The 27150-nt window shown below is 48.5% G+C and overlaps 1 protein-coding gene across 2 annotated transcripts; it reads right to left on the reverse strand.

Annotated features, from left to right (window-relative positions):
* Positions 1-279: 279 nt before the first annotated feature.
* LOC149522193 (C-type lectin domain family 2 member D-like) lies at positions 280-16074 on the reverse strand. Of its 2 annotated transcripts, XM_089770582.1 has the most exons (6): positions 15922-16074; positions 13850-13987; positions 11796-11897; positions 6087-6268; positions 3856-3959; positions 280-3650 (listed from the first exon to the last, which is right to left on the reverse strand). In XM_089770582.1, the coding sequence occupies exons 2-6, from the start codon at positions 13866-13868 to the stop codon at positions 3500-3502; spliced, it is 558 nt and encodes a 185-aa protein (XP_089626708.1). In that variant the 5' UTR covers positions 13869-13987; positions 15922-16074; the 3' UTR covers positions 280-3499. The 2 variants fall into 2 exon arrangements, with proteins under 2 accessions (XP_089626708.1, XP_089626709.1); XM_089770583.1 differs by lacking the exon at positions 11796-11897.
* Positions 16075-27150: the final 11076 nt, after the last annotated feature.

Raw genomic sequence — 27150 nt, forward strand, 5'->3', positions numbered from 1 at the left:
CATGGCACCCCTCTCCTTCCCTCCCCCCCGTTGCTACACCTCTGGCTGTGGGGGAAAGTTCCCTTTCTCCCCGGCTGCCACAGGACCTGGAAGTACTGGGATGCCCAACGTTAGTTTCCTTACTGTTGCCTGATTTAAGGAGGGTGAATATTATTTATTTGTAGTGGTTGACTTGCTGTTTGAACGGAGCAGAAGATAATAAGATTCTCGTCCCAGAATCAGGCTGCACAGAATGTACAGAAGATCCTCGGGGGTATGACAGGAAGTTCACACAGATAAAACAGTTGAAAACTTTATTTAAATATATGGACTAGATCAAATAGCAACGTGAGTTATACAATCAGGGTTACAAATGCAGTATAAGCAGTCTAAGATACATACGGGATTATGGCTATAAGCGATGGTTTAATATACTCACACTTGTTCTTGATAACATGATGATATGAAACCACAGCCAAGAGTTGCCTCCGGTATGTTAAAATAGGTCTGGTCTGAGTTTTTTCAGTTCTTGAGTGTGAGGTGCAGAAGCTTATGCTATAAGGTATTGAAGCTAGTTTAGTTTACTTAACTGACTGATTTAAACCTAGATTAATCTCAGGGCATGTCTACACTACATTCCTCTTTTGAAAGAGGAACGTAAAGGAAGCCGATCGAAAATTCAAATGAAGCGCAGATTTACAAATCTCGTGCTTCATTTGCATAATCACATGAGAGCGCTGTTTCGAAAAAGTTTTTCAAAAAAGAAACTGCAGTCTAGATGGGGTTCTCTTGAAAAGAAAACAAAACAAAACCAAAACCTTTTTCAAAAGAACGTACTCCTGAAAAAAAATTAGGTGTACAGGTTCCTTCAAAAAAGGTTTGTTTGTTTTTTTTCCAAAAGAACCCCGTCTAAACTGCGGGTTTTTTTTGTGAACAACTCTTTCAAAAAAAGCGCGCTCACACAATTATGTAAATGAAGCGTGAGATTTGTAAATCCGCGCTTCATATGAATTTTCAATCGGCCTCATTTGCATTCCTCTTTCGAAAGAGAAATGTAGTGTAGACTTAGCCTAAGAGACCATTGGAAAGACAAAGTTTAAAGACAAAGTTTAGAGACTAATCTTAACTCCCAAATCCTCCTGCTCTTCTTCCTCCTCTTCTTCCCTAACTTCTTGAACTAATCAAAATCCTGAATATCTACTATCTGGGAGAAACGTCCCAGAGAAAAATGCTAATTTTGCCTTAGCTTATCATACAGGATATGGCCTGTAGGTCCCTTGCGTTACAGCCAAATTACTTTCATATAAGCAAATAATACTACTATAATAAAGCAAGCGATTACAGAGTACATGGCCCCCTTTGACAGAGAGATTTGTAAAATGATCCCTTTCACACAGGTATGGATGTAAATGGTCAGGGATTTGTGGGGACAATTTCAATGTCATTGTCCACTGCTTGGGGTGGAGGTGTATCAGACAGAAGACACTTTAGATATTCTAGTGCCTTTCTGGGATGTGCACCATATCTATGAATTTGCTGTCATCTATGTTAGGTACCTGTCTAGATCTTTGCTTGCACCTGGTGGAGTGACATTCTGTATATCCCAAAATAATGAAAATAATTCCAACAGCAAATGCTTGGCCTATCACTCATCCTTTTAATCCCACATCCACCACAGGAGTGGCTGAAGACCCATCACCCTCATTCATTAAATTAATGGAGATTGCTTATCTCCTAGAACTGGAAGGGACCTTGAAAGGTCATCAAGTCCAGTCCCCTGCCTTCACAAAGCAGGACCAAGTACCATCCCTGACAAATTTTTGCCCCAAGTCCTCTCTGCAAGAATTGAGCTCACAATCCTGGAGTTGGTAGGCTTATGCACAAGCCACCGAGCTATCCCTCCCCCCAATAAGGTGATTGTTTGGCTTCACCCTTATCATTAGTAATTTCTATGAGATGGGTCTCATTACCAGCTAACAATGCCTTTAACTCCAATCCTAGTGGGGAAATACTGACCAGAATTACAGGAATCGCACTGGAACCTCTTTTGATTGGTTGCCACACAAAATTGGCCATTCCAGAGTAGGTCATCCTCTCCATCTTACTTTCCCGTTTGGTCAGCCTCACCAGTGACACATTCTCTGACGATGTCAGCTTTGGGGTCGTTAATGGAACAGACAGCCGCCAACTGTCTGTACATCTCGTTGTCTGAGTCACACACTGGTACTGAGAGTGAATGAGACATACAAGGAGCAACACATGTGGATCACTTCTTTTCTGACTTTTGAAAACATCTGGGACAATACCAACTCCGCAAATTGTTCATCTTTGATTAGGTGGGATTATAATGCTTTCATTATTGTGTTGACTACACATTCCCCAAATAAAGAGCAGAACATTTTTTTTCCTCAATATTGATCCTTGTACTGAACAGGCTACGTCTAGACTGACATGATTTTCCACAAATGCTTTTAACGGAAAAGTTTTCCGGTAAAAACATTTGCGGAAAAGAGCGTCTAGATTGGCACAGATATTTTTCCACAAAAGCACTTTTTGCAGAAAAGCATCCGTGCCAATCTAGATGCTCTTTTCCGCAAAAAAGCCCCAATCGCCATTTTCGTGATTGGGGCTTTTTTGCGCAAAACAAATCTGAGCTGTCTATACTGGCCCTTTTGCGCAAAAGCTTTGCGCAAAAGGACTTTTGCCTGAACGGGAGCAGCTTAGTATTTCCGCAAGAAGCACTGATTTCAGACAGTAGGAAGTCAGTGTTCTTGCAGAAATTCAAGCGGACAGTGTAGACAGCTGGCATGTTTTTCCGCAAAACCAGCTGCTTTTGCGGAAAAACTTGCCAGTCTAGACACAGCCAACATTTTTAAAATCCAACCAGTTCTGAGGCCACACTCAACTGGCCAAAGAGCTGCACTGGCCAAGCCAACTAGCCACACTCTGCTTGCCAAATACCTGCATGTGGCTAATGGCTAGCATGTTGGACACCACAACAGGCTGATTAATTTAATGTTGTGTCTCATTACCCAGTTGGGTTATAGCATGCACATTCTAAACTGTAAATTGCTCTTCCTGTGACCGTCCCTTGATTTCTGGTAACACTGGGTTAACTACCCGGTTCACTTCCTCTCGTAACACATGATCTTTATGTTTTTTGAATCTTTCCTTCCCAAAACTGCCTACATGCCTGGCAGGCAGGAGGGCTGTGGTTGTGACATGGCAGCTTAGCTCCTTGGATGCTAGGGAAGGGTGGAGACACAGCATAGCAGCCTGGATTCCTAGCCTTCAGGGAGGGCTGGGGCTGCAGCACTACAGTCGGGCTTCTTGGCTGCCAGGGAGGGCTGGAGCCCGGGCCACAGCATGGCAACCCCAACACTCCCGGTGGCCAGGAAGGATCGGGCTGGGGGTGGGTGGGTTTTGGCTCCAGGGGTGGGACTGGGGTTTGCTTTCTCCAGCTGGGCCTTAACCCTCCACTCGGAGGTCATGAAGGGAACCGGAACGGATTCCTTTGGGCTCATGATCTCCCTCCCACGACACGCTCCTCTCCCTGGGTAGGGGCATCAGGTTTGCTACAGAGCCATTTCCTCGGCGTGCTGCAGCTGGAGCTGCTAACGTTGAGGTCGTCATCCAGGTAGGCACAGTCGGCTCCTCCTTGTATTTCAAACCTGCAAGCCAGAGGCAGTAGGAGCGAGAGTCAGCGTGTGCCAGGCACAGACCGGGGGAGACACCCCAGGAGAGGGAGGGGAGCTACCACACTCACAGCCCCTCAGGATCTCCCCCTCCCTACACTGCCCCAGACAGGAGGGGAGGTGAAAGCAGCCAGTGGGGCATTTCCATCAACCCCCACCCAATGCAGAGAAACAGACTCACCGATGATCGAACTCGGTGCCATTGACCCATCTCCAGACCCCGCCTGCGTCCTTCCGGAGGCCGATCCAGTGGTCCAGTCTGCCTGGGTAGGGCAGCAGGGAGCGCTTAGAAACCCAACAAAACCAGCTGTTAGCCCAACTCTGCTGCTCCCCCCCTCTGGCAGCAGGGGATTTCCAGAGGCCTCTTTCACTGTTACTGGGTGAAGGGATCAGATCAGTATTAACCCTTCAGCCGACCAGGTCCTGGGGCTGTGGCACATACTGGGTGAAGCAAGGTCACTATCTGCCAAGTGGCCCCTTCTTGGGGTGCAGCAGGTCCAGAGGGGAGAAGGAGCTACGGGAGGAGGTGTCATGGCTCCTTCCCCACTCTGGCATGATAAATGCAGAAGTTGGGGCCAGCAAGTGTACCCCAAAGCCTTATCTACCAGGCTTTGGTATAAAACTTCCCCCAAAATCTTAAAACCCTAGATTTTGGGAATAAAACTTCCACTGCCACCACCCAAATATTAGGGGAAGATCATTTGGGAAATCTCACCCCTATTATAAAAATCAGGCACACAATTAACCAATGCCAGGTTAATAAAAATAAAAGAAAATCTTTTATTATTACAACAATATTCCTGTTGCAGCATAAGGATCAGATGGGAAGGTAACAAAATATATTCATGGAGGAATTACACCATGGGCTAGAACTTAGTTAAAAAGAAAAGCCAAACATCTCTTAAGCAGTGCCATTTTTCAGATCCCATAACCAACCCTTAAAACAATAAAGCCTAACGAAAGTACCTAAACTTTACCCTACTTACAGAAAAAGAAGAATTGTTTCTTGGAGAGAGAGAGAGACATGTCTGTCCCCCACTGTAGCTGCAGAGGACTCCCCAGAGACAAAAAAGGAGAAAGGAAAAAACCCAAATTCATTTGTCCCAGTTTGAAAGTCCCACCTACATTCCTACAGGTCACTCCACCTGGCTAGGTGTAGTTAACTCCTTAATCCCCAGGGGTACGTCTAGACTACAGAGTTTTGTCGACAAAAGTGGACTTTTGTCGACAAAACTATACCTGCATCTACACTACCGCTGAGTTCTGTCGATGTAATGTCGACAGAACTCAGCAGTTTTGTCAACGCTGGTAAACCTCATTTTACGAGGCATAACACCTTCTGTCGACAGAAGCTGTTATTGCATGTAGGGTTGTGTCTAGACTACAGGGTTTTGTCGACAAAGCAGCTTGCTTTGTCGACAGAACTGAATGTGTCTAGACGCTCTTCGTCGACAGAAGTTTTGTCGACAGATACTGTCGACAAAACCCTGTAGTCTAGAGGTACCCCAGGATGCTGGCTAACCCTCATAATCCTGACAGGAGGGCAGACAGACCCCTGCCACCAGGGCAGGGCAGTGGAGGGCAGGGAGCACAGGGCAGGGTGAACTGTCCCCACCCCAACCATGGGGGAACTCTGGGGCTTTGCGGAGCTGGGGAGCAAGGGTAAAAGTAACACATTTCATTCAAGCGCTGTCTCTGTGCAACCTCCACTTTGGGGAGGGGGTCAGGGCAAGAAGTTGGGGAGGGGGCTAAGATAGGACCCTACCTAGTGCCTGCCCTAGGAAGATGCAGGACTAAGGACAACCCCCGGTCTCTCCTGCCACCCCAGGCTCCATCTGACTCCACCTCTTCCCACCCCTGCTCCATCCCCTCTTCCAAGACCCTTTTCCTCAAGTGACAGGGCCCGGGAGATTACCAGGGTTTAGGGGAGGACTGGGACTGGCAACAGGGGATGCTCCACCCCTGCATTCACTGCGGTGCTACGAAATAGCGTGACCTGGCCCCAGCCCAATGCGCTCCCTCCAGCCCAGCTCCCAGGCACGTCCCTCGGGAGTGGAGCAGTCTGGGATGGGGATGGCCCAGAACATGGGCATTGCAGGCTGCAGCCAGGGCCCCAAGCTGAAGGGGCCCCAGGCACCAGTCCCTAAAGCCCATTTCTTCATCGGGCCTTACTGCTGGGCCTGCAGCTGGCTCTGCCCTGCACAGGGGGAGTCTCAAACTGGGGCTCTGAGCACGTTCAGAGTCAGGGAGCCTGGAGCCCCAGGACCACCCAAGGTTTGGCTGCCAAAACCTCACCAACTCTGGCCCGCCCAACTCCCCTCTGTCCTTCAGGGGCTGGGCCCAGCCTGACTTCAGCCCAGCCTGCGGTGCCGGCGATCGCCAGGCTTTGCACAAAGCGTCCGTGCGGCTCACCAGCTGCTGCAGACTCTCAATCGCGGCCAGGGAGGCAGCGTGTGAGGAGCAGTTCTTCTGGCTGTCGGTCCAGTTCCCTTCGGCATTCGAAAAATAGTAGAATTTCCCCTGGATTCTGATCCAGTTCTCTGGGCACCCAGGAGAAGTAGGGGGGCAGGGAGGAGGATGTTTAGATCTTTCCACTAGGAGAAAAAGAGAGAGAGAACGAGAGAGAGAGAGAGAGAGAGAGAGAGAGAGAGAGAGAGATCATTCCCATCTCTCAGTGGAGAACAAGCAGGCACGGGAGCACAGGGACTCTGAGAACAGATCAGACCCGTGGGTTACACGGCTGCTCTCTGAGAGCTGCCAGCACCTGCTGCTTCATAGCAAATGGCAACACACACAACCTGGTAGGTGGTGAGGGGACAGCCTGCCCCAGGGCACTCTGCCCCCTTCCCTCCACCATGCAGGCCTCAATGCAGAAAGGTTCACACAGAGGGGTGACTGGCGTGAACGCACATGAGGGGAGGGGGGACAGACCATGTGACCCTCACCCAGCCCAAGGAAGAGACAAATCCCCTGCCCCCCAGACCCTGCCATTCCCTTCATCTGCTCCGCCCTCTGCTGCTCCCAACCTTGCCCCACCCCTTCCCTCCCTTTGCTCCGTCTTCTCCCTCTTCCCACCAGCCGATGTGCCCAGGGGACTACTGGCCAGGGTTCTGGTGCCGGCAGTGGTGGTGTGGCCTGTTCTGTTCCCTCAGTTGTGTCACTCTGCTTCCCGCCGGTGAGCACATGGGCTATCCTGACCTGCCCCTCTGTAGGGTTGCCAGACGGTGGAAACAAAAATACTAGCGCCCCCTCCCTCCCCCCCCCCAAAAAAACTAGGAGAAAATTCTGTTGAAGGGAAAAAAAAGGGGGAGGGGGGAGACCAAAGTCATTGGTTGGCAGACATTTTGTGCCGGCAACCTTGAGGACCTGGGTAAGCATGGGGACTGGGGTTGGAGGGCTGGGGGTGTTGGGAGCCGGGGGAGGAGGTGGAGGGAGGCCGGGCACTGAGTGTTTGTAGGGTTGCCAGGTGCCCGGCATTTTTGCCTCCTGGCTGGGGAAAAAAATCTGAAAATATTGAACATTTTAGGTGTCTGGTATTCTCTGAATTCTTTTACCGGACAGGAGGTGAAAGTACCGGACTGTCTGGGTGAATACAGGACACCTGACAACCCAGTAATGCCCCGGGATAGCAGAGAGAGCTGGGGCTGGGTTGCTCCATTTCCTCTGCCACTGCTGGTGAGTGTGGTGTGTTGGGGGCTGATCCTTGTTGCTGGTGTCATCCTCCCTCCCCCACTAACTCCCCCATGCCCAGGGGCTTTGGCCCCACCTGCTGCTGGTGGACCCCTTGTTCCTCCCACCCATGGTGTTGGGTTACATTTCCTCTGAATACAACAGAAGATTAAGAGTGGTGCAGTAATTCAGCCAGTTCCATGGAGTGGCCAATAGGGGGAATCAGACCCCAACAAGTGGACGTGACCTGTTGGGCTTGCTGCTGCTGCTGGATTTGCTGCTGCTGGGCTTGCTCCCAAAGACCATTTACACCTTAAATCAGGCATGTCCAAAGTCCGGCCCGGGGGCCAATTGCGGCCCGTGTTCCAGTTTAATACGGCCCCCCAGGTAATTTGGCAATATCTATCTTTTATGGCCCCCAACGAATCCATATGTATTGAGATGAATACATTGTAAAATCTCAGTTAATGTCAGTTGGTCTAAATCAGTTATAAATATATTTGGACACAACATGTATACTTGGTGTTATGTTCCTGTTCATATTTTTTGAACTTAAAAGTTGACAGACAACCTTTATTACCAATAATATGTAATGTACTTTACAATGTTCCTGACATATATTTCAGCTTCCTGGATTTTTTTTTCATCTGGCCTTCAGATATGAAAGGCAGAGTGGTTTAACACCTGTTTAGATTTGTCATCTATGTGACGAAATGAAAAGTATGCCATTTGCAATAAACTTTGCATAAAATAGTTAATTTGCATTTCATTTTAATGGTTCAAAGAATGTCAGGCAAAATGGTCAGCCCTCATGCATGTTCACTTCATCAAATCTGGCCCTCTTTGAAAAAAGTTTGGACACCCCTGCCTTAAATCAACTAGAATTCTTTGAGGGGGTCAACAAGCATTCGGACGAAGGGGACTGGACGCGTCTCTGGCTGGAGGGAGGCCATGCTGCCTCACCAGACAGTGGCCGGACCAGTTTGGGGGCCTAGGGAACCCTGTTCCAGGACTGGCCTACCAGTGGGTAAAAGCGGGGTCTCTGGCCTATAGCCCAGCTGAGCCGTAGTCTGAATGTCCAGATCCTAGCCCAAAGCAAACCCCAAAAGCAGTTCAGGGGTTCGGGTCTGGAGTCAGGCTGAGCCTCAGCTTAGAAAAGCCGCACCCTTAGTCAGGTCTCGGGGGGAAACCTGCCCCCCAAGGAAAGAGGTGGGGGGGGACGCAGGCCCACCCACTCCACTGCGTCCCAGCCCATGGCCCTAACAGTGGCAGTGCGGGGTGCCACTGGGACAGTGGGGATCCTGACTGCAACACACAGACCAGTTGACGTCCATTTCCTCAACCGACCCAATGTTGGCTGTCCTTGGGCCGCTTCCCACTTCTCCCACCTACCTGCCTCAGCCTCTGGTTCTCAGGATCCGCCAGGGACAGTGGGGCTGGCCGTGTGTCCATGGGCTCCAGGTCGGGGTTGATCAGTGGTCCCCACAGCACAGGCCAATCTCCTGGGTCTGCCAGCAGTTGGGGCCACCCAGGCCAGTCTTCAGGGCATGTCAGCAACTGACATGCCCCTTACCAGTCATGGGGGCTTGGCAGCAGCCTAGGACGCCCAATCCAGTCTCCTGGGCCCGGCAGGGGACCTGACGGTACCTGCCTGTCCTCCCTTCTTGGGTGAGGCAGCCGGACCTTTCTTCTAGGGCGCTTGGCTGGAGCATCTGGCTGGCTCGGCCGTTGGGTTCCAACTGAGCGCTGAGCTCCTTTTATACTCCCAGCCCCACCTTTCTGCTTCCTGTGGGTGAGGCTGGGTTGCTCTGGCCAAGCCCACTTAGGGAGAATTTCCTTTTCAGGGTCAGTGGGAGCCCCACGCTGACTCACTACAGGGATCCAGGGGATATAATGCATTTAGATTTCCAGAAAGCCTTTAACAAGGTCCCCCCCTTAAGCAAACTAAACTGTCATGGGATAAGGGGAAAGGTCCTTTCGTGGACTGGTAAATGTTAAGAGACAGGAAACAAAGAGAAGATATACATGATGGCTGCGTCTAGACTGGCAAGACTTTGCGCAAAAGCAGCCGCTTTTGTGCAAAATCTTGCCGCCTGTTTACACTGGCTGCGAGTATTTGTGCAAGAACACTGACTTTGTACTCTACAAAATCAGTGGTTCTTGCGCAGATATTCTGACTCTCCCACTCAGGGATAAGCCCTCTTACGCAAGCATTCTTGTGCAAGAGGGCCAATGTAGACAGACAAGTCAATTTCTTGCGCAAAATCTTGCCAGTCTAGATGCAGCCAATCAGTTTTCAGAATAGAGAGAGGTAACTAGTGGTGTCCTCCAGGGGTCTGACTTTGGACCAATCCTAGGCAACATATTCATAAATTATCTGAAGAGAGGGGTAAACCGTGCAGTGGCAAAATTTGTGAGTTTCTCTACTTTGCAAACCTTTACCTTTATTTTCAGGTAGTAACTGAACAAGAAATCCAGAATCTCTCCCCATTTTCTTGGTTTTGGCTACCCCTTGTATCAGTCATATCTTGGTTTATAAGAAGATATTGAACCTCATAAAGCATTGAGATACCTTAAGGGTTACATGTTGAATACCAAAAGCCAAGCAACACTAGTTTCCTTTGTCTGGCAAAAAGTGCCTTGTCACTTTTACAACTTTGAATGAATTGGCTTTATTAAAAACCAAACCAAACCAAATCATCTGAAGCCTACAAAACAGAGTTTTACAAACCTACAAAACAGAAGTGTTTAAGGAGGTCTTAAAAATATCACAGAGATGCATACACGCATGCATTCTCCTTTATTTAATCTCCTTTACACTACTTTAATTATTTTTACACAGCTGTGCATAGATCGTGCACATTTTATACATTTGGGTGGTCAAGTCTCAATAGAAACCCTTTCTGCTCTTTTAGCAAATTTAACTAACGTGTCCATAGTCAAATATTAAATCAGATTGTCTCTATGCCTGGTTTATTTACAGACATTTCTTTGGAAAAGTGTCCACTTTTCCTTTAGAAAGGCTGCAAAGAAACCAAGAATTCTTTTCCTATCACGCTTTTCTTCTTTTTAGCATTCTGATGTCTCCATTCCCTCCAGGCTCTGCAGAGTTAACATCTCGCCCTTTTTCCTTAAAATACTTGCTCATCTCCAAAAGGAATAATTCTTTCATTCAGATGTTACCACTCCACATTTTATTCCAGGGATTTGAATTTCCAATGCCTGGACTTACTGCTTTCCTTTACTCCTGCCACTGTGCTCTCAGGACTCTGAACCTGTTTTCCAATCTCGCTAGCTTTCCTGCCTGCTTGTCTGGGCCTGATCCTGATCCTGCTTTCTGTGCTGATCAGCCCCTTTCCACGGACACTGGCTTTGTCCCACTATCAATTTACAGGAGGGTGGGCTCCACAGCTACCCCCCACGCCTCCGGGTCCTTTAACATTTTAAATGTCTAATGTTTATCAACTTCTCATCCTAGTTTAACCAATTAGTTGTTGGGACTTACTAATAGTCAGTGCTCGCTGAGCCATGGTGAGCCCTGCTCACCAGCACGCGGAGATCACCCGAACTCGGCTCTTCTGGGTTGTAATCCCGGGGCGAGTAGATTACATAGATTGTCGAGACCTGCTAATAGTTCTTAACCTCACTAACAATATTTTCAGCACACAGTATACAATACAAAAACCGCAAACCTGTACCACAGGCCAGGAAGGGGACCCTCAACCTGTCTCAATTTTTATCCTTGAAAGAATTTCATGGGATATCTTTCCAGGGTGAGAAGGCAAAACACCACATTTATTGCCATCATAACATTATTCTGGTATATGCATATTCACACACACAGGCACACATATGCCCACATCCCATCTTGCTGTTGCTTAAAGTTCCACTACAAAGCTTCTGTTAATACAAACTTTTAATTCGTCATATTTTCTTTATAATAGAATCTGTATTCTAATTACTCCTAAGAGCAGCGGTGTGATCATTCTGAATCACAAGGATCCATCTAATCTGTGTCTATGTTAATGTCAGATACAGACACATGCAGTGTCCACCTGATGCATCTTTAGCACGGGCCTAGAAGACTGTTTCTCCCTGCTAACCAGAGAAGAGTGGCCAGCAAAGTTAACGCTGCTTAACATTTATTCTCACACTACCCATTACGTACATCAGACATTATAAAACTCTCTTGTCTACAAGAACCCAGGAGCAGGCACTGCAAGGGAGGGATAGCTTAGTGGTTTAAGCATTCACCTGCTAAACCTAGAGTTGTGAGTTCAATCCTTAAGGAGGCCATTTAGAGATCTGTGGTTAAAAATCTGTAAAGGATGGTACTTAGTCCTGCTGTGAAGTCCAGCAACTGGACTCAATGACCTTTCAAGGTCCCTACTACAGATAGGAGATAGAAAGCACCATGCTCCAAGACTGAATCTTCAAGGGGTGGGAACTTACCTCCCAGAGCTGCTGCTAAAGCAATAATGACAACCACTGCTGCCCCAATTACACCTGCGAGGACACCTGGATGTTTCCATAATGCAGGTTGAGCCCCATTATCTGGAAGATAAAACCCATCAGTGAGACCAGAACTGTTGCCATGGGGCTCTGATCTGACCCACCCCCATTCTTGATTTCTATAATGGTTCTGTCCCTGCTCTCTACACACTCAGGCTGCAAAGGAGACTCTCACTTACTCCTGCGTGGCTCAGTGAGGGGGGGCAGGACAAACAGTCTGGCTGTGTCTACACTGGCCAGCTATTTTGGAAAATCAGCAACTCTTCCGAATAACTTGCCAGCTGTCTACATTGGCCCCTTGAATATCCAGAAAAGCACTGACGATCTAATATAAAATCGTCAGTGTTTTTCCGGAAAAACTATGCTGCTCCCATTCAAGCAAAAGTCCTTTTCCAGAAAACTGTTTCAGAAAAGGGCCAGTGTAGACAGCAGATATTTCTTTTCCGCAAAAAAGCCCCGATTGTGAAAATGATGATCAGGGCTTTTTTGCGGAAAAGCGCGTCTAGATTGGCCACGGACGCTTTTCCGGAAAAGCATCCTGCCAATGTAGATGCACTTTTTCCAAAAATGCTTATAATGGAAAAGTTTCCATTTTAAGCATTTCCGGAAAAGGGTGCCAGTGTAGATGTAGCCTCTGTGTAATAACATATGGGACAGAAAAGGCAGCTGGGACTGTTGGCTTGCATGGCCCGTGTTCGCCCCCTGGCGTGGCACTCTGGATGCACCTCTTTTCGATTCCCTCTTGCTGTAATAGCTGTTACCAGATTTGCCCGTTACTTTTGGGCATGCTTCTTTATTAGGGTTATTCTTCAGGGGGGCAGGGGTGTTATAATTCTATTAATGTGCTGCTTGTGTTATTTGTGTTCCCACGGGGGCTGTACTTCTCCCTTCTGCCAATTCCCTCCCAATGGGGCTCTCCTGCAGGTTCTAGGTTCCCCAGGGCTGGGCTCTTCCTGCACTAGAATGAGAGGCACACACAGACACACCTACTACCACAGCAGTCTGAGAGGCGGGTTAATCAGCACTCAGCAGCTGAGTCCTTATCTGTCCCTGGACTCAGCAGGCTGGTTGCACAGCAATGCCAAGTTGTGACCCTCCTGCGCCTTTGGACTCCATGGGCTAGTTTAACAGCACTTTAAGTTGCCACCCTCATAAGCCCCCAGGTTCAGCACCTCCCTATCCCATTCCCACACCACAACCACTCTGCAGGTAACCCCCTTGGTGAGCAAACCCCACAGGATTTTTGGGTACCATGGGGGCTGTAGCTTAGATGCAAGGAACATTGTTGCAGCGTGAATGGGGAACCCAACAACAGCCCTGGGGAGGGGAAAGTGAAAAGCAACCAGCTTAGCAATGAAAGTTGTTCCTAGGTAGTAACCGTACAAGGGGAGAGAAACACACGCACCAGTTACAATATTAAATCTAACTTAAATCTGACTTTACAAACTCTAAGGCTGAAAAGTAATAGGTGTAACGGCATCGCGCAAGAGGGGGCAGTGTAGACTCTTCTTCTTGTGCAAGAGCCTCTTCTGAAAAAAATGGTGGCTCATTAAGTATGCAAATGAGGCTCGGCAATATTCCACGCTTAGCCTTATTTGCATTTTACTCGCGCAAGAAGCCTCGAGTGTAGACATAGCCTTGGAGTGCCAAAGTGGGGAACAGCCTCAACACCTGTAAACCCCCCTCATGCAACACAAAAGTTACAGTTGTTGGGAAATCATGCATTGTTATTTAGGGAACATAAGAAAGAAGGGTCAGAAAAAGAAATCAGGGCGGGAGCAGAGAAGGGACAGCAGTGTATTGCAAGCCCCCTGTTCAGTAATCACGCATGCATGTGAGACTGACAAACAGCCTCTTGTGCTGGGGCACATCCCTGAGAGATGAATGTGAGGCTCCCCTTAAAATCAACCCTAACCCCTCTAGGGTCCCTGGGAGAGGAGGCTATGGAACTTAGCGAGAAGGGAATGTGAGCTAGCATGCGATGGAAGCTGTACCTGTGAATCTGGCTGTCATATGAGTCTGCCATGCATGTTATCAGCTCCACCATGGCCGTCAAGACTTTCTTCTGTTCTTCACGTCACGTTCCCTGCTTGCTTTTCCCTGGTTACTCCCGGGCGCTTTTTTTTTTCCCCCTTCAACAAATTTTTATCAAGTTTTTGTCTGGTATATTTTTAGAAACCATCTGGCAACCCTAGCTGCTGCTGTCCCTGCAGCACTGGGCCTGGGCAATTATCCCCCTTACCTCACCCATCAGCGAGGACACGTTTTCCTACAAGTCTGAGTCAGTCTCAGCCCAGAGCCCCACAGAGGTGGCACTGCTGCGCAGCCAACAGCTACAGCCGGGGCTGAGGCACTCCTTGCTCTGTGGCTCCAGCACAACCCGCCCAGCAGTGGGCAATTCCCCACGGGCTGCATGGCCAGGGTGGGGTGTTCCCAGCTGGCAGGGCGCTGGGTGGCGCAGCCAGGCACTGAGTAGTTCATTGCTGTTGCAGAGCAGGTCCTTTTGACCACAGCCTCACGCGCACAGTGCCCATTCTGCCTCACAAAGGCCCCTCACAGAAAATGTAGGCCGCCCACACACTCTGAGAAAGCATAACTTGTAAGTGCACAATGCAGCTTTCAGTGAATGGAAGTGATGCCTTGTAGGCATCAAAGAACAGGGAGGTGAGCATGAGAAGAGAGCACAGCTGCAGAGATAGATAAGACTCTGTTGGCCGGTCCTTGAAGTAGACATAAGGAGATAAGACAACTGTCACACACACTGACCATGCCCGCATCAGGCACTGTCCATGGGGCCACCAGGCGGGCATCATGAAAAATCCAATAGGGCAATATTGCACATTACCAGCCTATCCGGCCCTGCCCAAGAACAGACCCTAATATGGTACCGGACATCAGGTTATGGTATAAAAACCCTCAACCTCTTTGTTCCGAGTGTTGAGGGCATGTGTCTTTTTTGTTTGCCTGGCTGAAGGATTGATCACCCTGAGGCTCTCTCCCCACTCCTCCAAGTTAAACACAGGGGTGCACGAGTCCTGAGCATGCTCCGAGTTCTTGTGTGTTTTTATGCTGTTACCGTTGCTGGATTTGTAAGTATCACTTAAATATATTAGTTACTGGTTTGGTTAATAGTTGAATCGTGTTAATCTCACTGGCTACGTCTACATTGGCCCCTTTTCCGGAAGGGGCGTGGTAATTTTTGAAATCGCAATAGGGAAATGCGCGGGGGATTTAAATATCCCCCGCGGCATTTAAATAAAAATGTCCGCCGCTTTTTTCCGGCTTTTAGAAAAGCCGGAAAAGAGCGTCTACACTGGCCCCGATCCTCCGGAAAAAAAGCCCTTTTCCGGAGGATCTTTGAAGTAGGAATAAGATGTTCTCAGGACTTTGTGGGGAGCAGGATGGGGGAAAGGAAGAGAGAAATAAGTGGGATGGGGGAAGTGCAGCCGGCATGTCAGGAAGAGGTTCTGGACGAGCCAGAAAAGGGGCGGCCGCCTGGGGCTCCAGGTTCTCCCCCATGCACAGAGGGCCGGAGGCGGCTGCAGCCAGAGGAGCGCGCAGGGACCTGAGCTCCCTGCACCTGCCTGTCAGCACCAGAACGCAGCTGGGCGGGTCCCGGCACCACAGCGACCTCTAGCGGGCCCGGGCGGAACTGCAGCCCCGCCCCGGCAAGGTGCGTTTGTGACAACGGGAAATTCTGCCTTCCCCCAGAGGCTCAGTGAAAGCGCAGCCCCGTCGTAGCAGACCCAAAAAACCACGCACCGACCCCGCCCTCGCTACCCAGCCAAAGAGGGGAGCAGCTGGGGTTGGGCGCCCCGAGATCCGCCGCTCCCCAATACAGCCCCCCCTCTGTGTGGGTCTCGCCTCCCTCCCTGCTGGTGGGGCAGCCCCCCAGGCCACGCCCGCCCCAAACGGGGCTCAGCCCCCGGTAGCTCGGTCCCAGCCCCAAATACAAACAAATCCCCCCCATTATTCTGGGGCCCCCGCGACCCCCCCCCCCCTCCGTGAGTCCCCTCCCAGTAAATCTCTCCTCCCCCACCCCGGGGCTGTGTCGCGCTGCGCTCACCGCTCCCTCCATGGGCGCCGCCGCGCCCCAGCGCAAAGCCGCGGGGCCGAGGGCAGCAGCCCCCGAAGCGGCCCGGCCGGAGCGATGGCTCCGCTCCAGCCCTCTGCCGCTGCGCGGGGAGGCGGCATCGCTGCCCGCGAAATTCAAAGAAGCTTCAGCTGCTAATAGTGTTGCGCGGCGGCCGGGAGCTACGGGCCCCCTGCGATAGCCAGGCCCTAGGGGAGGGAAGAGGGGGAGGGACAGGTCGGATCTCTGAAGCCCTTGGGGCAGAGGAGCCGATGGGATCTCAGAGATTTGCGCAGGACTCTGCCAGTAGGGACAATTTAGGGGCACGGAGCATGCTAGTAGCTCTGCGGAAACCCCGCCCTTTGCCCTGCCCACAGGACGCGTCAATTTCCGCTGCCTACATTTTACAGCTGTGTTAAAAAGGGAGCAAAGGGGCCGAGCAGAGGACGCGAAGTCTCACATGTCCCACGTGTGTTCTCTTCGCTGCCCTGGTTCCCTGAGTTGCACTCCCCTGCTTGCAATGATAGTTTTGCTCCTTGGCAAATAGTATCAGAGGGGAAGTAGCCCTAACAAAAGACAGGATTATGCAGCACTTTAAAGACTAACTAATGCTGTGTCTGGACTAGCAAGTTTTTCCACAAAATCATCTGCTTTTGCGGAAAAAACTTGCCAGCTGTCTACACTGGCCGCTTGAATATCCACAAAAGCATTGACGATCTCATGTAAGATTGTCACTGCTTTTGCGGAAATACTATGCTGCTCCCGGCAAAAGTCTTTTTCAAAAAAATTTTTGCGCAAACGGGCCAGTGTAGACAGCAGAGATTTGTTTTCTGCAAAAAAGACCCAATCGCGAAAATGGCCATCGGGGCTTTTTTGCGGAAAAGCGCATCTAGATTGGCCACGGACACTTTTCCACAAAAAGTGCTTTTGTGGAAAAGCGTCCTGCCAATCTAGATGCTCTTCCGAAAATGCTTTTAACAGAAAACTTTTCCATTAAAAGCATTTCTGGAAAATCATGCCAGTGTAGACGTAGCTGCTGGTTTATTAGGTGATGAGCTTTCCTGGCCAGACCCACTTTCTCAGATGAAACTGTGGAAGAAAATTGGCATGAGCATATATACCAAAGGGATACAATAAAAAAAATGAACACATATAAAAAGGACAAATCAAATTTCAGAACAGAGGGGAGACGGGGGGGGGGGTGAGGAGGAGGTTAATGTCTGTGAGCTAATGATATTAGAGGTGATAATTGGGGAAGCTATCTTTGTAATAGGTAAGGTAATTAGCATCTTTGTTGAGACCCTCGGTGGTAAAGTGTCAAATTTAAGCATGAATGACAGTTCTGAGCCTTCCCTTTGTAGTCTTGTGTTAAAGAGTCTTTGAAGCAGGATGCATGTGGTGAGGTCGTTGAGACAATGCCCAGGCTGGTTGAAATGGCAAGAAACTGTTTTTTCTTTGTGACACTGTCTGATAGCTGTTTTGTGGGCATTGATCCTTTGGCGAAGTGGATGAGACATTTGTCCAATGTACATAGCAGACGGACACTGTCAGCACATCATGGCATAAATTATATTTCTGGATGAGCAGGAATATGTCTTCTTGACCTTATAACTGAATAGCCCTGTTAGTCTGGATTAGCAAAAGCCAGAGGAGTCCTGTGGCACCTTATAGACCAATAGATTTCGTGGAGCATAAGCTTTCCTGGGCAAAGACCCACTTGGTCAGACACATGTAAACTTGGCAAATGTTATTTCTGTTGCTCGTATTACTCTGTACAGGTTCTGCTGCTGGGCTGTGTTTTTATTTTGATAGCTACTGCTCAACAGCCTTTAAATACATAGTAGTCACTGATTTTCACAATTCTTTCTGGCTACATCTACCCTATAGGCTTTTTGTGCCAGAACACCTGTTCTGGCGCAAAAACGTGCGGAGCGTCTACACGGCACGCACGTTCTTGCCCAAGTAAATTTACAGTAAAGCGTTGGAACAGAGGCTAAAATGGCCATCGGAGCTTTCTTGTGCAAGAGAGCGTCCACATTGCCATGGATGCTCCTGCACAAAAGCACATGGCAGTGTGGATGCGCTCTTGCACAAAACAGTTCTTGCACAACAATCCCCCCCAAGAAAGAGACTGGTCCATCCGGTAAAAAAAATCAGAAAATACCATGTGAAATGTCCGGTATTTTCTGTTTTTCCTGGCTTGGGTATTTGCCAGAACATGTGCCTGGAGTATGGACACTTTTTTTTTTTACACAGGTCCTGGGAATTAAAGGGGCCGCAATTGTTTTTAGGCCCCAGTCAGTTTCCTTTTTTTAGCTCAACAAGGGTTTTTTTGGGGGGAGGGAGGGTTTCTCAAAAATCAAAAGGGGAGCGTGATGCGACTGGTTTAATGGTTAACTGACAAACATCAGCTTTTCAGTTCCTGTTATGGAAACACAGCTGGAAGCCAGAAAGCAGCTGGGGCTCTGTAGTCTAAAGCTTATACTGCAGTCTCTGCACCAAATCCAGCATTAGGAGCAGGACCAAGAGCTAGGAGCCAGCATGCACTTATACACCAGACAGTATTATATAGTGATTTTGTGAAACGTTTTCTTCAAATAAAACTTCTAAGTACCTAATACTTATTTCTTGTATCAAGCCCCAGATGCTGAGGAGGCTCCCGGCTTCTCTGTCTTCCCAGCTGCCCTGGAACCTTCCTGAACCCCAAAGCAACCCCCCCAGCAGTTGGGAGCGGGGTCAGCACAGCTTCAGCTTTCTGGAGGCTGTGCCTTGTTTTGCCTTACAAACCAGATGCCCCATGCAGGGGAGCAAAGAGAACTGGGGGCCAGTCTGCTAGGCTTCCCCGCTGCTGCTGGTGTGTGTGGGGATGAGGCAGGGCCAGTCCAAAGCAGGAGAAACAAGGATCTGGGGTTGGGGATGTCCTGAGCCTCACCCGGCGCGCTGGGTCCTCCCTAACCAGTTGCCTCTGCTTGGAGAGTACCCTGATCTAGGCTGTGCATAGGGTTGCCAAGTGTCCAGTTTGGAACCGGATGGTCCAGTATTTGAGCTTTCTGTTCGGGAAACACATTGAGACAATAGAAATGAGAATATAGAAATGTCGGGTATTTTCTAACTCAGATGGAATGTCGATTGTGATGTCATGGCAAGTGCATCTGGTATTTTTGTTGAAACCATCTGGCAACCCTAACTGTGAATGATAGGACACTGGGAAGAGTTTGCAAGCGCTTTGGCCCACAAGCTAAAGAAGAGTCAACAATGTAAAACTGCTGCCCAAAAAAAAAAATCAGTAAGAGATCTGATCAATTAATTAGGACTCAAATGTGTTTTCTTGCATCGTTAGCCCCTAGATTAGGACACGAGTGAGAGGGTAACTCTTAGCTCGTCTCAATCTGTTTCCGATTTCAATTAAAACCAGGCCATTGAGAAGGGCAGCAGCAACTGTATAGTGTAAGAGAGGGGACTCCTGAGAGTGCAGGAATAAAAAAAGTGTAGGCTTACCCAGCTCCAACTGTTCAAAGAGCCTATGATGGAGACACCTCTGCTGAAAGAGCCTCGTTCCCTGAGTGTCCAAAACTTATCCACATATTGACTGGACAATCTGGGAAGCTATTTAATCAGACAGTAGTGCCCCATGCTAAAGAACACTTCTGTCTGGGTACGACCCGTCAGTATCCTTTAAAAATGACAAGAAGTCCCGTGGCACCTTATAGACTAACAGATTTATTAGAGCATAAGGTTTCATGGGCAAAGACTTACTACGTCAGATGCATGACAAACTGGGTCTTCGCCCACGAGAGCTTATGCTCCAATATATCTGTTAGTCTCTAAGGTGCCACAGGACTCCGTGTCGCTTTTGCAGATCCAGACTGACACAGCTACCCCTCTGATACCAGTATCCTTTAAGTAGCTGTAATTTCTTTGCTGTTGCCTCCTTAGTACAGTCACATGGCTTCACCACTGCACACGCTAGAATATCCGCTCTGCTTTGCATTATACTTTTATTCCTTTTACTCATTTTGGAAACCAGTAGCATTCATTTAAAATATTAGACAAATACTAAAATACAAACTTTATTTGTTTAGGCTATGTAAAAGGGAAATGGCCAGGGATAAGTTGAATATCTTCTGTTGAAAAATTCAAACTTGTATCGATAACTAGATTGTGGGTAGCAAAGGCAGCTGCATTTTCCTAAGACACTTCCTGTGCAAAGCAAAAAGAACAAACATTGCTGGTTTCCTTTACTGGGTCTGTTTGAAATCGCAACTATCTTGAGGCTTAGTTTTGGAACCATAATGAACAGCAACCCCAGAGTTTGTGATGGTGATTGGTTAATACAAACATGAAGGTCACAATATTAATACTTGGATTTCCTCTATGGGTGTTACCCTCATTTTCTAATGCCTCCCACTTACAAGTTCACAGAGAGAGAACGGGGTCACTGGTAAACAAGAGTTTGCTTTCCCTTCTATGCGAATACTAGCTGCAGCCCAATGAATCAAAAGGATTAGATGTAACTTTTCTAAAGAGCTGGTTTTTAACTTTAATATTATTCTGATAAAAACCAATCCCTTTGCCCACCACTTATTTTCTCCAAAATGCTCAAATGTATTTCCCCTAGAGGTTTTAGTTAGTGAGCTTACTGTGAGCTGCTAGTCAACGATACGGGAACCTTTGGCTTCCTGTTGACCTAGAAATGATAACTAAAAAGTAGTGTCTGTCAGTCTGATAGAGTACAACATTTGGAAGAGCATCTGTATGGTTGAGGTGGGTAGAGGATAAGCCTTTCCTATCTTTTGGTAAGAAACCTTCCCTCCTCCCCTTTCAAATAGTTTGTTTAACCATTTGTATGCAGTCTAATTTCCTGGATTGTTAACTCCCTGCTCTTGGTAGAAGAGTAGCTTATACAGCAGCTCTTAGGCAGCTTCCAGTTCTTCTCTTTCCCCCAATAAGCTGTAGCTGTTTGTGATACCAGGTAAGTACCAACACCAGGTAAGTACCAACAGTACTTTTGTACCATTCTCTGGTCTTCTGTACTTTCCCTGACTAATGTCTTACCCCTGACATTAAACACCGGATCTTGTGAGCACTGCCTGGCTGTTCTTTATTCGTGCTTGTTCTACTCACCAGGATTCCCTCTAAGCGGCACCTCTGCGTGGCCATGCACAACAAATTTGAGGCCTGTGCACTGCACCTGCAGTGACGCCCAGCAGCACTGCCCACCACTCATGTTCCTACTGTACCAGAAGCTGAAAGGTGCCGGGGATGGTCTAGTGGGGCCGAGTGATGACCGGCGAGTTGCCCTACCCGTTTGCTCTGGCTAGAGCCGGGGTGCAGTGGGGCTGTCCCTCCTGTGGCAGCTTGGGCTCCAGCTATGGCAGGCAGGACGCTGTGCCCTGGCTGACGGAGCCATGGGGCTGGGAGTGGTTATTTGGGGTTCCGGGGCCGGAGTCATGTGGTGGGGGGCAGCTGTTCGGGTGCCTCAAACGGGGCTCAAGCCACTGTACGGTGCATCGTGGCGGCCGCTCTGTCTAGGTGGGAGGCTGCCAGCCACAGCCCTTGCCTCCTTACCCTAAGAGTGGGCTGGGAGCGCTGGGCAGTGCAGCCCCAGCTCCCCGCTTGTCTGTGGATCAATGGAGCCCCATCCCTTCCTCCCATAAACAGCTTCCGGCTGGCCAGGGGTCGGGCAGTGCTCAGCTCCGCTTCCCCCCCCCCTCCAGCATGCAGCTTCCTGGGGGGCCGAGAAGCCTAGTCCTGCAAGGAACTGCTGGAGGAATGGGCAGCCACCTCCCCAACCTCTCAGCCCCCAACCTGAGATCCTCCTTGCCCTGAATCCTGCACCCCCTGGCCTGAATCCCTTCCCCCGTTACCTGATTCCTGTACCACAGGGTCATGAACCTTGTTAATGATCCCTTGGTTTACTATTTTTTCTTGTATAAGAAGTTACATTTTTTAAGGTGTGTGTGTGTGTGTGTGTGTGTGTGTGTGTGTGTGTGTGTTTCTGGTGGGTGCCACGGTGGCACACATCCAAACAAGCGCACATGATGTCAATGTGGGTGCACAAGACCAAACTCATTCCGCTCACCGATGGGAAATCTTTGAGGGACCACTGCTACTCACCCTGCTGAACGCCTTTCACCTCCAATTTCAAATGAGCTCAATGAATAGGTTACCAGCTAGTCTCATTTGTGTTATATACACACATGTACAAAACCCAAACATTCATAGTGTGATAGATTCTCCCCACCCCCTCATGAAATTGTCCTATGGATATAACAACACAGAACTCAAAGATGCTTTGGACAAAATACATCATATAACCTATCAATTTTCATGCGGCAATCTGCTGGATCCATATATCTCATTTTGGTGCATGTATCACTCTTGTATTTAAAATGAGAGATATGGGATAGGGAATGGTTTATGAATTTAAATACATAAATGAAAGCCACCAAAGGTGTTTCCAGTGCTCGGACCCCTCAGTGTCTGGGTGATCACCTGTAAACAGCTTCCTTTGTCCTTTAAGTCTATGCAGTGGTTGGTCGTAGGAATACGTGACCTTCTGAACTGGTAGGGTCTAATCAAGTCATATTCCATGCAGGGGGGAGAATGTAGAATCAATGAATTCCAGCCAAAAGGAAGTCTATTTAAGATGCAGTTTGCAGGCTCTGACTGTGTCTAGACTGGCCGCTTGAATTTCCGCAAAAGCACTGATGATCTCATGTAAGATTGTCAGTGCTTTTGCGGAAATAGTGTGCTGTTCCCATTCGGGAAAAAGTCTTTTTCTGAAAAACTTTTGCGCAAAAGGGCCAGTGTAGACAGCTGAGATTTGTTTTCCACAAAAAAGCCCCGATCATGAAAATGGCGATCAGGGCTTTTTTGTGGAAAAGTGCGTCTAGATTGGCCACAGACGCTTTTCCACAAAAAGTGCTTTTGCGGAATAGCGTCCTGCCACTCTAGACACTCTTTTCAGAAAATGCTTTTAACGGAAAACTTTTCTGTTAAAAGAATTTCTGGAAAACTTTTCCATTAAAAGCATTTCCGGAAAATCATGCCAGTCTAGACGTAGCCTCTTAGTCTTTGGTTGGCACAACACACCCAAGGAAGTAGCCAGGGAGAAAAAGGTTTTCTCTGGCTTGGAGGGTTAGCCAAAATAACAGTAGTTTTAAGATAACTTTGCAATAAGTTTTAATGTGTTAGAACTAGTTCTGCATTTTCTGTTCTTTTAAATTTGTAATTTTCTTTGCTTTGCCTGTTTTCACTTGCAACCACTTAAATCCCACGGTTTGTACTGAATAAAATCACTTTTATTTACCATTAAGCCCAATGTAAATAGTTGTTCCCCAGGAGGGTGTAATGGGGACTACTCGCATGTGAGCACCACTCTGTGGCAAAGGGGTTGTTGAGCAAGATCTAAGCCTGGTCCTGTGGCCAGTCTTCGGACATGGGCCTTGTCCCATCTAGGTTCAGCTCGCACTGGGAGCTGTCCGTAGTGCTGGTTTCCCAGTCTGGATATAGATCTGGTTGGGTGGAGCTACTGAAGGGAACTGCCAGGCACTACCCCCTCAGCTTCTTTAATACCCATCTGCTAGGTCCTGATTGGCTGCTGGAGAAACATCCACTCTATCATGCCTGGAGGATCCTCTTCTCTGCTCCTCACCCTGGCTTGGGGTGCAGCAAGGCCACTAGCCTGCTGTAGGAGGCGTTGGGCCTAGTCTGGCCCATCATAGGGAGCCCTGAGTGTACATCCTCCTGTTACTGTTAAAGGGGGCTTCCCTGAATGGTTTATTTGGGGTTCTGATCCCATTTGAGGAATGGGGTGTCCTGGACGCTATGCCCAAAACTGCATTTTCCTCAGAACTGAAGAGTTTCAGTGTCCGTATTGCTCTGGGGGGGGGGTTGATCTCAGCTCCGTACCTTGGCTGGGGAACATCAGGAGACGTGACCCAGCAGGACAGGGTGTGGAGAAGCCCCAGAGAGCAAAGAGGGGATTGTTAGTGACTTTATCAGCACTCCGGGAAGGAGCCTTGTGACCATACTTCCTTACACAAGGGGTTGTCTCTCCTTAAATAAATAATCTCTTCTCTGGTTTTAGCAACTACTTGTTAACAGTAGATCAGCGTTGGGAGGGTGGGCAGGTCCAGCTCTTTCTCTCTTCCCTCAATGGCTAATAGGCTCATAACAATGGAGAGGTTATTATCCTGTCGGGACTGACCAAGCAGCAAGGGGGAAGCTGCAAGGAGACAGATCTGGTCACAGCTCGGGACTGTAATAAAGTAACTTGAACCATACCAGCGCTGAGTTACTGCAACATTTTGGCGGCAATTATTAATACATAAAAACACACCTTGGAGTGTGGATCATCGGATCTGGATGTGACGGCACTTGTGTCTTTTTCTGGTACTGTAATATTATCACAGTTCAATTTACAAAGCCCCCTTAATACATATGGAAAGGAATCTCCTTCTTGCAAGATTTTAACTCCAGTGACTAGTCAAAACTACCCCAGGAGAAGGCCTTCGAGGTGCAGTGAGAACTACTCATGGTTTCTTCTTATTAATCAGTGGGAACTCTGGGTACATCTACACTACCACCCTAGTTCAAACTAGGGTGGTTAATGTAGGCAACCGGAGTTGCAAATGAAGCCCGGATTTGAATTTCCCGGGCTTCATTTGCACGTTGCCGGCTGCCGCCATTTTTAAATGTCCGCTAGTGCGGACTCCGTGCCCGCGGCTACACGCGGCACAAGCTAGCTAGTTCAGACTAGGCTTCCTATTCTGAACTAGCTGTACACCTCCTTCCACGAGGCGTACAGCTAGTTCGGAATAGGAAGCCTAGTCCAAATTAGCTAGTTCGTGCCGCGTGTAGCCGCGGGCACGGAGTCCGCACTAGCGGACATTTAAAAATGGTGGCACCCGGCAACGTGCAAATGAAGCCCGGGAAATTCAAATCCCGGGCTTCATTTGCAACTCCGGTTGCCTACATTAACCACCCTAGTTCGAAGTAGGGTGGTAGTGTAGACGTACCCTCAGAGTGGTTTGAAAGACCTACATCAATGTCTTACCACTTGTTAAAGGGCAATCTAGGTTAGGACAAACATGACTGACAGATTCCAAGGTCAGAAGGGGACCATTGTAATCTTACCTAGTGAGTCTGACCGCCTGTGCAACACGGGCCAGAGACCAGTCCCACAATAATGCCTTTTGAAATAGAGCACCCCTTTAAAAAAATCCAGTATCAATTTAAAAATTGGCAGTGGTGGAAAAAGATGCCATTTAATGTTAATGTACCCTTTGTAAATTTTTCCAATGGTTAATTATCCTCTGTGTTAAACATGTTTTATGTAAACATGTGTAGGGAATAATTCCAGACACACTGGGTGCAGGTGAAAACAAGCAGAGGATTTATTGTACACGCAGCACTGGCAGAGTGCCAACCAGGTGTTAACCTGGAGAGCACTAACATAACCAAAACATACATTAGATTATATAGGTAGCAGATGGATGGAGAGGAAGTGATTTGATAGGTCTAGCAGTGGAAATGAGATATGCACATAAGCCAATGAACTACGAAAGTTATCTCTGCCCATTGCCAATTAAACATGTTATCACTAATACAGGTAGTTATTCCTAACAAGTTAAATGAGCCAACATAAACAGGATGGACACCCCCAAAATGGACATGTTGCTGTTAGCTCGTTAGCTGAAATTGTGATGTCTACTGCGAAATGACTCCTTCCTTGTGTTGGCACAGTCCTTGGATCCAAGCTGATTAATCTAAAATTACAGGAGACAGTAAGAAAAACCGCATAGCCTGGCTGATACCAGCCAGGCCTTATCAGAGTACAGCCCCTTTGGAATGTGTTGCCAAGGGAATCAGGGTCAAGTTAACTGCTGTCTATGTGCTTCCCGGGCCTGACCTAATTATTTCAGATTTGAGTACTCAGTTCTCAACAAGATACCATGGACTGCCTCAGTTTACCCTACACATGTAAGACAAGGCACATTCATTCCCCACCAAAATTGGGGATGGTTTGATTATGGATTTGGTGCTTAGGAAGGAATTTAGGTGTCATGGTGGACCACAAGCTAAATACGAATCACCAGTGTGAAACGACTGCAAAAAATGCAAAGATGATTCTGGGCTGCATTCCCAGGAGTTAATGTGAGCAAGACAGGAGAAGTCATTCTTCTGCTTTACTCTGTACTGGTTAGGCCTCAGCTGGAGTCTTGTGTCCAGTTCTGGGCATCACATTTCAAGCCAGAGGCGGAGAAACTGGAGACGGTCCAGAGAAGAGCAACAAAAATTATTAAGTTCAAAAATATGACCTATGAGGGAAGACTGAAGAATTGGGTTGGTTTCGTTTAGAAAAGAGAAGACCGAGAAGGGTCATGCTAGCAATTTTCAAAGTACCTGAAAGGGTGTTACAAGGAAAAGAGAGAAAAATGCCAGTCAGGGTAGTTAAACGTTGGAATAAATTGCCTAGGGAGGCTGTGGAATCTCCATCTCTGGAGATAGTTAAGAGCAGGCTCGATAAACATCTATCAGGGATGGTCTTTTTGGTGCTGGGTCCTGCAGAGCAGAGGCAGCTGCATTAAACAGCAGGCTGCTAAGTACTATGCAGCTGGGTAAAGAGGAGAACGCTTCACACGCTTTCCCCGCCCTCTAGCAAAATCCTTCAGGTCCCATTGTCCAGTTTCCAGCCAATGAGACTGAGACATTTTGCTAAAGGCAGAGACAGTGAATGAAGCCTCCTCCCTCCCTCGTTGTGCTGGAGCAGAGCCACTTGGAGCTGCCCAGCCAGCACTCAGGCAAGGAGACTGAGAGCTGCTTGCTGGCAGCCACCTAAGGTAAGTACTTCACGGCCAGAGTCTGTCTCTGGCACCCCACCCCCATTCTTTCCCCAACTACCTGCCCCAGCGTTGGGGTGGGCAGCATTAATTGGGGCTGCTTCCTCCACCCCTGACATGAGGATTGTGGCTTTGTGGGGCCTCTCCCCACCCTTGCCCCCTGCAAGTCCCCGCTCACTCCTGCTGGAGAAATGGTGTCTAGGAATGGGGGTCGTGCCCCTTCCGCCCACCTGATGCTCTCCGGGGGAGCAGTGTCAGGGCATGACCCTGCTCTGCCTGCCAGTCTAGGCTCTTCCCGTGAGGACCAGATCCAGGTATGTCCCATTCCACCTTCCTTACCCTGTAGGAGCCAGGCAGGCACAGAAACAATTGGTAG

Source organism: Pelodiscus sinensis, chromosome 19 (genome assembly GCF_052426305.1).
Source record: "Pelodiscus sinensis isolate ZL-2025 chromosome 19, ASM5242630v1, whole genome shotgun sequence".
NCBI classification, from domain to species: domain Eukaryota; kingdom Metazoa; phylum Chordata; order Testudines; family Trionychidae; genus Pelodiscus; species Pelodiscus sinensis.

Excerpts from the sequence above, each read along its gene's own strand:
- LOC149522193 (XM_089770582.1), bottom strand. Across the intron at positions 6,269-11,795 it reads TTTAGCAGCAGCTCTGGGAG|TGGAAAGATCTAAACATCCT; the intron begins GTAAGTTCCCAC and ends TTTTTCTCCTAG. Across the intron at positions 3,651-3,855 it reads GGCACCGAGTTCGATCATCG|GTTTGAAATACAAGGAGGAG; the intron begins GTGAGTCTGTTT and ends TCTGGCTTGCAG.